Source organism: Somniosus microcephalus, chromosome 20 (assembly GCF_052327205.1).
Source record: "Somniosus microcephalus isolate GS21.2 chromosome 20, FLI_Smic_1.0, whole genome shotgun sequence".
Classification (NCBI taxonomy): Eukaryota; Metazoa; Chordata; class Chondrichthyes; order Squaliformes; family Somniosidae; genus Somniosus; species Somniosus microcephalus.
This window is the reverse complement of record NC_141006.1, coordinates 67,661,487-67,676,857: the sequence shown is the minus strand read 5'-3', so window position 1 is coordinate 67,676,857 and position 15,371 is coordinate 67,661,487. Positions and strand designations below refer to the sequence as shown.

The 15,371-nt window shown below is 40.9% G+C and overlaps 1 protein-coding gene across 5 annotated transcripts in view; it reads right to left on the bottom strand.

Annotated features, from left to right (window-relative positions):
* Nucleotides 1-2,347: 2,347 nt before the first annotated feature.
* themis2 (thymocyte selection associated family member 2) overlaps nt 2,348-15,371 on the bottom strand; it is a 99,683-nt gene continuing 86,659 nt past the window's right edge. For 4 of the 5 annotated variants that reach the window (XM_085962913.1, XM_085962909.1, XM_085962911.1 and 1 more), the window contains exons 6-7: nt 11,738-11,863; nt 2,348-2,425 (exon numbers count right to left, since the gene is read on the bottom strand). In XM_085962913.1, coding sequence (XP_085819039.1) covers nt 11,769-11,863 — 95 coding nt within the window. In that variant the 3' untranslated portion in view covers nt 2,348-2,425; nt 11,738-11,768. The remainder of the gene's footprint in view (nt 2,426-11,737; nt 11,864-15,371) is intronic. The other variant, XM_085962910.1, reaches the window with a different exon arrangement.

Genomic DNA, 15,371 nt, shown 5'->3' with positions numbered 1-15,371 from the left:
TTTCATAGATGTCTAGTCTGCCTTAGAAAGTACTCAAATTGCATCATATGTTTACAATGACAATGGAAGAGAAGCACAAAATATATATCCTGAATAACATGATACATGCAGTTAAAAAGAATGCTCATGTTGCATTTCCATCAACTGTAAATTTAAAACTGATCAGTAGATTGTCAAATGTCTATTGATAAGACATGTTAAATAGCTGTCATCAGTGTGAATGTTATGTTCTATTTGATGTGTCGAACGGAGATCTGGGAAAAGTTTCAGAATTCTGTCTTGCATTGTACCTCTGCTCATTCACCTCACCTAGATTATATAAACTGGCCAGTCTGCTAGCGCAAATCATGCAATCTGTAGAAAAAATGGCCATACCTTTTTTTTGTGTAAGCTCTATTTAGTTTCTTATACATAAACCACTCAGTGAGCTACAGAATAAATTATGAAATGTGGAATTGTAAGTGAAACATAGTTTTGTCCTTTGCCCTTCAGTTAATTTTCCTGTCTTTTATGTCTGCCCCTTGCATCACACACCCCTCCACCCCCATTCTAATGTTACCAGGTCATCCTTTGAAAATTTAACTCCAATCTAGATGCATGTTGATCTAAACGGTTCTAGTTTTCCTTTGCACAATTATCTTTAGCCTTCAATTTTCTTTTTTTCTCCTGCAAGCAGTTGAGTCATGTTGAAATATGCATCTGCAGGTGCTAACAAATCCTCTCCTTGCCCACCATCCCCCTCAATCAATCCAACATCGGTTATTGGATGTAATCAGGAATGGGAGCACTGACTCCATTTACCTTCTCCAACCTAGGGATACTGGGGCCAATTGCGCATCCATTGCTGTCTTGGCTGGGTTCAGCTAACAGCGCAGACCAGGATTGGGCAGTATGGCTGGGTACCATACTAGGTGTTGCATGTACTCATTTGGGAGGAATGCACTAAGTTTGTTGTTTTAAGTGTTGGTGGATGTACAGGTACCAGGCTGTGATATGTATACAGGAGTGTTACAGGAAACTTTCGATTTATCGGCACCTAAATAACCGGAAATCTCGGTTAACCGGCAAAATTCAGGAGTAGGTTTTACTTCATATTTATTTGCCGCCTTCCACCTGTGCTGTGCCAGGGTGTGGCTGCAGCTGTTGCTAAGCGACAGACGCTTGAAACTTGTTCACTGTTCTACAGTTGTTGCTAAGCAACAGGGTTTGTTGCTTTATACGGAGCTGTCAGCTCTCCCTATCTTTTACTATAGCGTTCGGTTATCCGGAATTTTTGATGAATTTGCACCGTCGGTCCCGTCCATGCCAGATAAAAAAAAGTTTCCTGTACTAACTTTTAAATACTAACGCTCAGTAATGTTTCAAAACACTTGAGTCACTAAGTAATGGAACATGTGCCTGTGATTCCTGACTGGTGAGCTCTGATTTCAATCATGTTATCAAGTAGAGACCAGGTATTTACCAAACAGGAAGAGAATTTTAAAAAACTACAGGACCAATAGCCCTTGGTAACCAAGCTCTTTCATTTGCCATAGGGATGCTGGGTTAGTCTTGCCTCTGAATAGTCTTCTGTTGCCTCTCTTACTGAAAAGCAAGAAAAAAGTGCAGGAAAGGCACTGAACTGTAGCTATGTCACTATCTCGCAGACTTTGAATGAAGGCCTAAAGGCACATGAAACAGCAAGTCAACTGAAGGCCACAGTGGCCCCCTAGTCTTCCTGTGTATAGAAGAGTGCTTTCTCTTGTATTCACATTGCAGCTTCTTGTTGCACAGAAACAATTTATTTATAGCCAGCAGAATTCTCAACATAGTACGTACACTGAAAAACTATAGTCTGTTAATTCAACTAATCTGATCATTCAACTTTTGTTAACACTAAATTCCCACATTGCTGTGTTATTTACAAAGTTTAATTCAAGTAATTGGATAATAAAATTGTTAGTACAAAATGACTGAATTATCATAAGCTAACTTACATGAACATTCTGGCTGACTAGATTCATTACAATGACCAGCTACAGCAAGCAGCTATCATCTTGGAATCAAAACATCGGTGGTATCTCAATATCCCTTTCTAATGAATTTACATAACAATGTGTTGCTTTGCCTTTACTACCATTCATGTGCATACAACAGGTTGCGTTTCACCTTGGTGAAAGAATCATTAGATTGGTTTTGATTTTGACTATTGCCAAATGGTGGCAGACCAATAGTCATTTTCAAATCTGCAACCAAGTTCTGGAGGTGAGAGTTGACTTTTTTTCTTTGCCCCATCTTGAAAAGATGTCCTTTATTTCTTTCCAAAGCAGCATTTCTTTTGTAATACATTGGGTTGGATGTTTTCTTATATATCAACGAAGCAAAGCTTGTAGTCAGTTGGAAGCAGTTTCCCGAACAAGCTATTCACCCTTGATTCCTAAGGAAGCTATAAAGGAACAAAGAATTATTTTAAAATTTGAAAGTGGACTAATTAAATATTAATCACTGGGACTCAGCCAAATGTAGACTAAAGTCTTGGGGGGAAAAATTCGGTATCGCCCCATTTGGGGTGCCGTTATCGGCCGTGCGCAAAGTTCAGCGCCTGGCACTAATTATCACCTCCGACAGCAAACTTGGCTTTTATCGCCCCTGGAGGTGATTGGAACGCTAAATCAGGCGCTTCACACCTGTCTTAAGGCGCAAAGGCCGAGGAGTGAGGCGCTACCTCAGAGCACTGGTGAAGCAAGGAAGGGCAAATCAAAATAAACCTGCAAAATGCTGCTCAGTACCCAAAACTCCTTCACACAGCGTTGAATCTCTCCAGAAGTCAGTCTCTCTCTCTCTCTCTCTATGCGTGGTGCAAAAATGTCACCGACAAAAAAAGGCAGGAAGCGGTCGCCTTTAAATAGCGCTCCCCTAGTCCCTTTCTGACAGCATAACGCTCCCCTCAACCGGTCGTTGCTAGCGGCAAGGCAGGGGGCGCCACTCAATATCCGGTCTGGGGTGCTGCCGGTGCAGATCGTGGCGGTAGTGTTTAGCGGCGCCGCAAAATGTCTAGTTAATTTCACGAGCGGCACAAACGTTGCCACGCCTGGCCTCTAGTTGCTTTGCGCCCTTTTAAGGCGCTAACGGGAGGCGCAAACAACTGAATTTTCCCCCTTGGTCCAGATTGTAAAATGCAATCTATCACAAGAGTGAAGCACACTTTCTGATCCTGAGGCTTAAGTTAGTCTTTCTGATGCTGGCAGAAAGCTAGTGTGACATTGATCAACCTTTGATTACTATTAAATATCAAACCGTTTGTAAGTAAGAGAACGGTCAGGACAAAGATTATATGCAAAACGTTTTGTTAGTCTTAAACCCATACTTGTTGGGGCAGTCGATAGGGTGAAAGTCAAGGGAAACCCCTAGGAAGAATAAAGGAAACCCCAAAAGACATTCAGAGGTGCATGAGGGAACTCAAAATTAGCACAGCTATTCTTCCATTATAACCAAAGAAGAATAGTGATTCATAGGATTACATAGGATATACGGCACAGAAACAGGCCATTCGGCCCAACCAGTCCTTGCCGGCATTTATGCTCCACACTAACCTCCTCCCATCTTTCCTCATTTAAATCTATCAGCATAACCCTCTATTCCCTTTTCCTTCATATGCTTGTCTAGCCTCCCCATAAATGCATCGATACTATTCACTTCAACCACTCCCTTTGGTAGCAAGTTCCACATTCTCACCACTCTGGGTAAAGAGGTTTCTTCTGAATTCCCTATTGGATTTCTTGGTGACTATCTTATATTGATGGCCTCTAGTTATGCTCTTCCCCACAAGTGGAAACATTCGCTCTGTATCCAATCTATCAAAATTTTTCTTAATTTTAAAGACCTCTATTAGGTCACCCCTCAGCCTTTCTTCAAGAGAAAAGAAACCCAGCCTGTTCATCTTTTCCTGATATGTATACCCTCGTATTTCTGGTATCATCCTTGTAAATCTTCTCTGCACCCTCTCCAGTGCCTCCTATACCCATTTTATAATATGGCGACCAGAACTACGCAGTACTCGAAGTGTGGTCTAACCAAGGTTCGATACAGGTTTAGTATAACTTCTCTACTTTTCAATTCTATCCCTCTCGAAATAAACCCTAGTGCTTGTTTTTTTTTTTTATGGCCTTGCTAACCTGTCACAACCTTTAGCGATTTGTGTATTTGTACTCTTAGATCCCTTTGTTCCTCCACCCCACCTAGACTCGCACTGTCCAAGTGATAAGTGACCTCCCTATTCTTCCTAACAAAATGTAATATCTCACATTTATCTGTGTTGAACTTCATTTGCCAATTATATGCCCACTCTGCAAGTTTATTAATGTCCTCCTGTAACTTGTTGCAGCCCTCCTCAGTATTGACTATCCCACCCAATTTGTTGTCATCTGCAAATTTAGAAATTGTGTTTTTGATTCCTAAGTCTAAATCGTTAATATAAATTGTGAACAACAGTGGTCCCAGCACTGATCCTTGTGGAACACCACTACCCACCTTCTGCCACTGTGAATAGCTACCCTTTACTCCTACTCTCTGCTTTCTGTCCTGAAGCCAGCCAGCAATCCATTCTGCTACTTGTCCCCTGACTCTGCATTCTCTGACCTTGTTCATCAGGCTATTATGGGGTACCTTATCGAAGGCCTTTTGAGAACCAGATAAATTACATCTACTGCATTACCATTGTCTACTCTCTGTTACCTCTTCAAATTCAATGAGGTTGGTCAAGCAAGACTTTCCCCTTTGAAATTCATGTTGACTATTCATTATTATATTTTTGGTTTCTAGATGTTCTTCTATTTTCTCCTTTAGTAGGGATTCCATTATTTTTCCTACCACCGATGTTAAGCTGACTGGTCTATAGATCCCTGGACATGTTCTGTCCCCCTTCTTGACTCCACTTCAAAAGTACTTCATTGGCTATAAAGCGCTTTGAGACGTCTGGTGGTCGTGAAAGGCGCCATATAAATGCAAGTCTATCTTAAATATCGGTATTACGTTAGCTATCCACCAGTCCTCTGGTACTATACTTTTTTCTTTTCTAACGAATGATTAAATATGTGTAGTAATGCCTCTGCTATCTCTTCCCTAGATTCTTTTAAAATGCGTGGATGTGAGGGGTTTTATCCTCTGAGTTTGATTAATTTATTTAATATATCCCCTTTGTTAATTTTAAATGCACTTATCTCATTACTAATCTCATCATCCAATGTCATGTCCACCTGTTCTATCTTCCTTGTAAATACTGAAGCAAAATAATTTAATATTTCTGCCATCTCTCTATCGTTACCTGTGGTATTATCCTGACTATCTCTTAATGGCCCTATTCCCATCCCAACCTTCCTTTTTTTAATTGATGCGCTTATAAAATACTTTACTTTTTTGTTTTATGTTCCTTGATAATTTAATTTCATAGTTCCTCTTTGCCTCCCTAATTGTTTTTTTGACTTCTCTCCTAATCTTTTCGTATTCTCTCTTATCATGCACCCCCCTGCTGTCTGTGTACTTAATGTATGCCTCGTTCCTTACCCTCAATTGTTCCCTTATGGCTTTATTCATCCACGGAGTCTCATTATTATTTAGTTTGTTCTTTCCTTTTAGCGGAATATATTTTTCCTGCACACTGTTTTAAATGTTTCCCATTGCTGTCCTACATCGTTGTTTGCTAATATTGTTGCCCATTTTTCCCCCCACATGTTCTATTCTCAGCTGCATAAAATTAGCTTTTATTCTATTAACCTGGTTTTCGTCATACTTATGTCCTTCTCAATTATCATCTTAAAGCGTATTATATTCCCAATGGATGCAAATGGGATTGAAACGGAGGATATATAATATACAAAATGATTACTTCATGCAACTAGGGAAGACCCTAGTAACATTCCTGGTTATAAAATATAAAATTTTAAGGAGCAATAAAGAGGTGGAAAAAGAGGGTGGGGTGGAAATTTCAATAAAAGATTATAACAGTACAGGTAGACTATCCTTTATCCGAAAACCTCGGGACCAGCCGAGTTTCGGATAAAGGAGAATTTCGGATTTCGGAAGGTGGGTCGGCGGGGGTCCGCGGGGGGGTCGTGCGCACGACTTACGCTGACGCTCAGCGTAAGTCAGTCGGGGTCGGCGGGGGTCGGGGCCGGCGGGGTCCGCGGGGGGGTCGTGCGCACGACTTACGCTGACGCTCAGCGTAAGTCAGTCGGGGTCGGCGGGGGTCGGGGCCGGCGGGGTGGTCGGCGGTTGTCGGGGCCGGCGGGGTCCGCGGGGGGGGTCGGCGGTTGTCGGGGCTGGCGGGGTCGGTGGTTGTCTGGGCCGGCGGGGTCCGCGGGGGGTCGTGCGCACGACTTACCCTTTATCCGAACTTCCGAAACCGGAACCCTCTAAAAACCGAAGGTTTTTTCGTTCGTACGCACGACTTACGCTGAACGAAAAAACCTTCGGTTTTTAGAGGGTTTCGGTTTTCGGAAGTCCGGATAAAGGGTAGTCTACCTGTATTAGAACGTAAGGATGTTCTGGGGGTTGCGTTAAGACAGAATCCATATGGTTAGTGTTATGGAATAGTAAGGGAAATGGTATAATTTTCAGTGTGCTTTACAGATCACCAAACAGTGGAGATATAATAGAGTGGGGCATCTGCAGACACTTCAGAGATATGCAAGAATAATAATGAGTGATCTTAACTATTCCATGATAGATGATTATACGTGGTCAAAGTAGAGAACACCCTTTAGAATGCATCTTAGACTGCTTCCTGAATCAGTAGGTCTCTAGCCTAATTAGCAAATTTGCTTGATTTAGTTTTGGGAAATTAAGTGAGACAAATATGTAATCTGAGATTAGGAGGGTAATTGGGAAAAGTAGAACAGGATAATGAAGTGTGAAAGAAAAGGTTGCTGGTCTGGAAAAAGTCAGTTCAATGAGACGAGGAAAGATATGGGCTAAATGAACTGGACAGAAAAGTAAGCAAACAGGATGATGGATCAGCAGTGGGGAACTTTCAAATATGAGATGCACAGAGTATAAAATATATTCCTTTAAATCAAAAGGGGGTTGTATTAAAGAATACAGTTCTATGAGTAAATAAATGTAAACTAAACTGAAATTTACAAAGGTGGTTAATAAAGTTAAAGCTAACACTACCAAGGAAAATCATGAGGAATGCAGAAAGTGTAGCAGGGAGATTAGAAGGGTTACAAAAGCAAAACACTGCGGATGCTGGAAATCTGAAACAAAAACAGAAAATGCTGGAAATATTCAGGTCGGGCAGCATCTGTGGAGAGAGAAACAGAGTTAATGTTTTAGGTCGATGACCCTTTGTCAGAACTGCTTAGAACGGTTCATTGGTGTTGCTTGGATTGGTGAAGGGCTGGAAGAGGTGTACTCCAGAAGTCATAAGATGCCGCGATGGGGGATTGTAGGTTTCTTTTGGGAGAATTGGCTAGAAGGGCCAATTGCTTTCCCCCTTCTGTACTTATCTCTGAGAAATTTGTGAAATATTGCAAGTGAACAGGTAACATGGAAACTCAACAGCCAAGAAAATAACTTGTATACGTTTCACCATTAAGAGTCTGTTAAATTGTTGATACAATTATAAAGTCCAACACCAGAGCAAAAAGAATTGAGGATTTGGGGATTAGAGCTGGGTGAGTTAGAGATTACCTCAGCTGAGTGAAGTTCAGACTCGGGTATAGGTTTGGCTTGGCTCCAAAACCAAAAACAGTTGAATCAATAAAATAAATCAATAGCATAGTAAAACCCTAATACGTACTTTGCTTGTCATTCATCAGTACCTGACTCACCTTTCTTATTTTATAGCGTCATAAAATAACAATCAAGGAAGCATTTGTTAATTATTTGCTCAGTAGTTTTGTAAAGGTTTGCAGCCTTGTTTATGCTGCATTGAAGTTAAGTGGTTTTAATCAGTTTAATGGCAGTATTAGAAGTTCTGTGGATTTACACTGTTGGTTTCATACCAGTGTTGCTTTAGTTGGTGTTTCATACTTGTATCAAATCACCGGTGTAAACAGGGTCATTGTGTGGGCTGGGAACTATGTGAAGAAGTTCTTTGGTGCTTATTCAGGAAAAAATTCTAGCTAAAACCTAGCTGGCTTTGTCTCTCCGGTTGGTTTATACTTATTCAACTGAAATATAGATGAACACATCATTGAGGAAAGCAACCTTCTATTCTGCTTTTAGACAAAAGACTAGTGTCAATTCATAATAATGCGAGTTGGAATGATGATAACTAGCAGTCAGTTCCTGCTTTCTAACACATTATGAAAGGTTTAAATTTCTCCAATAAATGTTTACTATTCCAGACTTTCCACAAGTGAGGCTTCCTTTCCATCTTTAAAAGAAAATATAATCCTGACATTTGTCTTCATTTTCTATACTTAATGACTGAAAATGGACCTACAGAAAGTATTTCTTGCTTATTAAAAAATTAATTGGGAATAATGTAAACACTTTATTTTTTTTAAATATTGAGAAATTGATGGATAATGACAAATCTTGTTACAGATTTGAGAGTATAATAGAAATATGGAATTTTGAAATAGATTCTGCAACTGCAAAGAATATGCCATTGCCTTTGATACAGTTCAAGGTAATATTTTACAAAGACTCATTTATTATGCAGTATTGGTATTATTAACATGTCACTAGTCTTATCTGTTAACAAGACTCTGTAATTTAACAATAAATTTGATCTTTTGTCCTTAATCAACATTCCAGGCTAATTTATATGGCAAATATTAACTTGAATTATATTACACCTAACAGCAAAAGAATTATACGCTAAACTCCTAGAGCTATTAACCACATAATGATTTCTTGAACAATAGGTTTAATTTGAATCTCGCATTGGTTTAATGAGATAGAAAATGCTATAGGCCTTGTTAAATGTTCTACAGTTGATAAATTTTCATCTGATCTTAACCTTTTGGTGCGTAACAATGTTTTTTTTGTGTGTGAAGGTAAGGGTTTTCTTCCTCCATTTTCCTCACCTGTCCCTCTTTTGAAAGTAGTGTCTCACTCATGTATATTCCACAGGTGCTGACCTCACCCAAGTGGCCATTCGTCACAGGTGAGTCTATACAATAAATATTCGGTAGGTAATTTAGTTTTGAGGATATTTATACAAGAATTCAGAGTTCTTTGCAGGGATTGCCCCTTGTAAAAGGAACTCACCCGATAGGGGGTGCAAAATTGTGCATGCCAGCCTGCCCCTTAAAGGGACTTTACAGAATACAGTTAGTGAGCTTTGCCGAGGCTGCAAAGGGAGAGATGTTGACAAAAACAAAGTAAAAGCAAACCTAATGTTAAGGAAGAAGCTGAGCCTGTGATTGGAAATGACAGAACAATAACAACTTGCAATTATATAGCACCTTTAATGTAGTAAAACATCCCAAGGTGCTTCACAGGAGTAGTTATCAAACAAAATTTGACGCCAAGCCACATAAGGAGATATTAGGACAGGTGACCAAAAGCTTGGTCAAAAAGGGCAGATTTTAAGGAGCGTCTCAAAGGAGGAGAGAAGCAGAGAGGTTTAGGGAGGGAATTCCAGACCAATGGAGTATCCGATGTTTGAAAGCTTGAGAACTGAATGTTCTGCATTAAGCAGGAGTGAGGAGCGTGGCACTGTTTGGCACTCCAGGTCACCCTCCCTAGTGTATGGTAATGCATCAAGCCTGACAGGAGGTGCTGAGCATGCTTAATGTTGCGTACACTACCTGATGTGGGAGTACATGGCATATTTTAAGGAATCTGGTAAGGCAAGTCTACTCAAAAGTACCATGTATCAGATAGATGTCTCAAGATTGTCCGGCACTAAGTATAGCCTGTCAACTCATTCTACATTTACTGCTCACCAATGCCACGTCCTCACGTAGCCTTACAGCTGTTCCATTCAATTCATGGATACTCATATCTCAGTAGGATAATGCATTCAAGCTGCAACTTAGTTTTGAAAGCCTTGCACACTTTCAAGGGCTTCAGACATCAAAACACTGCAACACAACCTAGCTGTCATTCAGAATGGCATACATCCAGGAGGGCACATGTCTGTGACTGTGTATATGCTCCTTCAACTTACAACAAAACCACTTATTTGCTTGACCAACAAGTTGGCACATAATATAAGGGAATAGACCCAAACTCGAGGAAGACTGAGAAATTACAGGCCCTTTACTTCCTTGGAGAAGGCCATCCTCGAATATGAGTATAGAGGAATTACAGCAGGTCTCGCTCAAACTCAGGACTTGTACCCTCAGTTATAATTCACTCCTGGCTAGCAGCTTATTGGCCCAGATTTTGCTGGAGACTTTTTCCTCTCACCCTTAAGCTCGAAAAATTGCAAGTTGCTGGAAGTGCGAGCTGATAGTGGCAGGGCGAGGGCAACGGGGCATCTGGACCTTGGTGTACAACGGAACCAACAGTCTATCTCCTTAACCAATGAGTTTTAAGGATTGAGAAAGAAACAGGAACAACGGAGGAGAGTGAATTAGTCAAATCAGATACAGACAGAGAAATAAAGAGAAGGAAAGATTGGATTAAGAGAGACAATGCAAAAGTAAGAAAAAGAGAAATTAAAAAAATTTCTCAAATTTACTACATGTAGGAATTGGCAATGCATTAGCAATTATCACGTCGTTTAAAGGGTACTTATGCTGTCAAGTACGAGCCCCAACTTCCTCCGGTGAATTTAATTTGCGTTTGATGTGCAAATACAGCAAGTTCTTAAAACTAACGGGAGGTTGAGGGCAAGATGCCATTTTTGCAAAGCTAACAGCAACTTGTGGCGATTTGCAATTCACGGGGTATTGCTTCCTTGCCACAAGTTGCTGGGCAATTTACACAAGAACAGCGAGTGCCATTAAACTCGCTGTTATTTTGTCATCAAATTCAGGTCCATTGTTTATCTTGGTGCACTTAAGCTGATAGTGAAAGAAGCACCATTAGCAGTTATTTGAGCTATGTTTCCAAACATATGGCTGTGTCCCTCTGATCAGGTACTGTTATGTAAAGTCAAACATATTGCTTGTACCTTCACTTGAATCTGATTTGTTAACTCCACACAACCCTTTTCCATTCCCTCTTTTGTATGTACTTAACCCTACCATAACTTTGAAATACAAAACCTTGTTGCTAAAGTATTCCTCTAGTATCCATTTTATAATACTAATCCTTCCAAATTTCACCAGCAACACATTTTAGAAGTTGGATTGGTTTGTGTATAGTTTTAAGGTCTATTGCATTATTTTGACTGAATTGTTGAATGAATGATGACATGGCTTGCAGTATTACAATGTTCCGATTGCTTCTATTTTGGATATATTTTCCTCTGGTCTCTAATGTGTGCAAAAAAACCTGAGCATAATATTGCTTGTAAACTGGTTATGCATTTATGATTCAACAGAGATCTACATTCCAGATATTGTACATCTAATATAAAAGTGGAAAATACTGGAAAAATTCAGCAGGTTAGGCAGCATCTGTGGAGAAACAGATTTAGTGTTTCGGGTTGTTGACCTTTTATCGGTGGGTAAGTACGTATAACTGTACATCTAAGGCTCTTTTGCCATCCTCTTTACCAGTTCAGATGCCGAGTCGAGCCTGAAATATTAGTTTGTCTCTTTTCAGAAGCCAGCAAACCTGCTGTACAAGGCCAGCATTTTCTTGTTTTATTGTACATTTGGATTCATTTTCATGCTGTAATAAATCTACTTACCCGCCAGGCTGGCCAGTTTGTTTTGCGAATACTATAATGTCCATGTTTTTATTTTGTGCAGAGCCTTCAGGGCAAATCCTTCTTCTACCTGTTCATAGTCATGATCACTGTTGTCATCTGACTCTTCTGTTATTTCAATGGAGGGAAGATGATAAGAAAATATTAAAGTTTAGAACTATCAGACCTGTCATAGATGATCTGAGAATGCTTCCTGAAGAATGTAAATTTTCTGCACAATTGTCAGTGTTAAATGACTTTGCCTATACTGATCTTATTGAATGGCAGCACAGGCTGGAGGGGCCGGATGGCCTGCTCCTAATTCTTTAGTTCTTCTGTAAGGTCGCTATCAGTCACCTCCTTTCAAGACTGAAAAGCTCAAATTTCTCCGGCCTTTTTTCGTAACTCAGTCCTCCGGCTCCAGGAATCAGTCTTGTGGCTGTTCTCTGGACTGCATTGAGCAGAACTGCACACAATACTCAAGATATGGTTTGACCAGAGTACCAAGAATGATTTCCTCTGAGTTATATACCCTGCTGTTTAACTATATAGTGCGACATTCTATTTGTTTTGTTGATTGTTCCTCCGCAGTGGCTGGTCATGTTGAGTCTACAGAAACCTCTAGATCCCTTAACTTCATCTTTAGCTATTTCAACACTGCCCATGGAGTATGTTTTTTCACCCATCTTTTTCTTCCCATGTGCTTACTTGGCTTAATTAAATTGAATCTACTATATTTTGTCATTTTGAGCTGCCCTTCAGCGTTAACTGTCCTTCTTACTTTAGTGCTTGATTTCTGGTAAGGGTGCTTGAATTGCATTTCCAATGGTTAAATATCTTCAAATAAATAATTGAAAGAGATACCAACATATTTACTGATTCCTGGACCAATTTAGCAGATTTCGAATAAGAATAATCCAGTGGCACAGATGGATGGAACAGTTGGCAGTGTAATCCTACCCATAAAGGCTATGGTAATGTAGTGGTTATGGTGTTGGACTGGTAGCCCAAAGGTCATGAGTGCATATCCCACCATGGCAAGTTATGAAATTCAATTCAATAAATCTGGTTAAAAATTACCATGCTAGATTTCTGTAACAACCCAACTGGTTTGTACTTCAGTGAAGAAAACCTACCACCCCCTACTCAGTCTGGCCTGTCCTAGAAAGCCACTCGGTTGTAAAACAATTGCTAAGATGGTCCACTACCGCCATGTAAGAGAAATGCCCTAAGAATTTACTTAAATCTGTCCTCAAAATAGAGTCAGTGATGGCGCTGAATTACGGGAAAGGAAAGGGCTAGTGCTAATTAAACTATGAAAACTTGTACAAACAAAACATTCCTTATCAGGGCTAGAAAAAACCCAGCAAGACCACAGGCCAGGACAAGGCTCATTAAAGAGAAATATAAAGATGTCCTGCCTTATCTGGTGTGTGAAACCCTTTGTGAAAAAGAACTGAGAAGCTAGCAAAAGAAAGACTTGAATTTATATAGCACCTTTAATGACCTCAGGATGCCACAAAGCACTTTACAATTTGAAGTGCAGTCACTGTTGTAATGTAGGAAACGTGGCAGGCAATTTGCAATCAGCAATGTCCCACAAACAGCAATGAAAATATTGGTTGAGGGATAAATCTTGGCCAGGACACTGGGAGAATTCCCCATCTCTTCTTCAAATAATGCCTTTGGGATCTTTTACTTCCACCTGAGGGCAAAGGGGACCTTGGTTTAACATTGCATCTGAAAGAGCACCTTCAACAGTGCAGCACTCCCTCAGTACTGCACTGAAGTGCCAGCCTAGATTATGTGCTCAAATCTCTGGAGTGAGATGTGAACTCTCAACTTTCTGATCCAGAGGAGAGCGTGCTACTACTGCGCCAAGGCTGATACCTTGGTTGCGAGTAAACAAGAAACTTTCCATATCTGGGTGTCATTGACTTGGAGATCATGAGGGGTATCAATATAGCTGTGTGATGTAATTGACAGCAAGAGTCACTTAGATTGGTCAATCAAATTAAGGCCATTTCTTGGGAAATTAATGATATATAAGGTGGTATTTTTGACACTAAAGTTAACTTTAGTTTAGTTTTAGTCCTTCTTGTAGTCCTTGCAGTAGACGGTGTGTAACGTGCAGGAGTTTTGTCTAGTATATGTAGGATAATTAAAAAGGCTAATGGAACATAGGCCTGTTGTCTCAAGAGGACTGGAATCCAAAGGGGTGGAAAATATGTTACAGCTGTACAGAGTTCTGGTTAGACCCCATCTGGAGTACTGCATTCAGTTCTGGGCACCACACCTCATAGATTGGCCTAGGAGGGGCTGCAGCACAGATTCACCAAAATGATACTGGGGCTAAAAGGGTTAAATTATGAGGACAGACTAGTCTTCCCTTGAATATGGAAGATTAAGGGGTGATCAGATTGAGATGTTTAAGATAATTAAAGAATTTGATAGAAATAACAACAGGAAATGCTGGAAACACTCAGCAGGCCAGGCAGCATCCGTGGAGAAACCGAGTTAATGTTTCAGGTCTGGGACCCTTCATCAGAACTGGAAAAAGCCAGAGATGTAACAGATATTAAGCAGGTGCAGAGACCGGGGGGGGGGGTTAGGAGGGGAGGAAGGAATTGAAAGAACATCCTGTACTTTTGTAAGAGGCAGGAAAGATAAAATGTTGCAAATGGGAATGGCAAAAATCATGCTGCATGAAAAATGGGGGCAGGGATAATTATCTGAAATTGTTGAACTCGATGTTGAGTCCGGCAGACTGCAAAGTGCCCAATCGAAAGATGAGGTGCTGTTCCTCGCGCTTACATTGAGCTTCATTGGAACAATATGGGCAGCACGGTGGCATAGTGGTTAGCACTGTTGCCTCACAGCGCCAGGGACCCGGGTTCGAATCCGGCCTCGGGTGACTGTCTGTGTGGAGTTTGCACATTCTCCCCGTGTTTGCGTGGGTTTTCTCCGGGTGCTCCGGTTTCCTCCCACAGTCCAAAGATGTGCGGGTTAAGTTGATTGGCTATGACAAAAATTGACCCTTAGTGTTAGGGGGATTAAATACGTGGGGTTACGGGGATAGGGTGGGATATGTGTTGGTGTAGGGGTTACGGGGATCGGGAGGGATATGTGTCGGTGCAGGCTTGATGGGCCGAAATGGCCTCTATCTGTACTGTGAGGTTTCTGTGATTTCTGTGAATGTAATAGGCCGAGGACAGAGAGATCAAAGTGGGAGTGGAGCGGTGTGGTAAACCACTGTTATACCTGTCTGTATGTGTATGTGTATTCCACTAGGTACAGGTCTGGACATGCCTCGGCTGACTCCTCCCACTATTCCAGGTATATAAGTGACTACCTCCCAGTCCCTTAGTATTCTGGACGGGTCGACCACTCGAGACAAGACCTTCATTCTTTAGTTAATAAAAGCCTGGTTGTTACTCGCTTAACCTCAGTCTTTTGAGTAATTGATGGCGCATCAATTTTATTAACTAAATTTTTTTATAATGGAGAAGATCCTCACACCAGCATGCCTGGACCTGGACAGTCGGGAAGCGGACGCTTCCACCAAGTTTGCTCACTGGCTCACGTGCTTCGAGACATTCCTGACTGCCTCCACTGCGGTCGTAACGGATGCGGACAA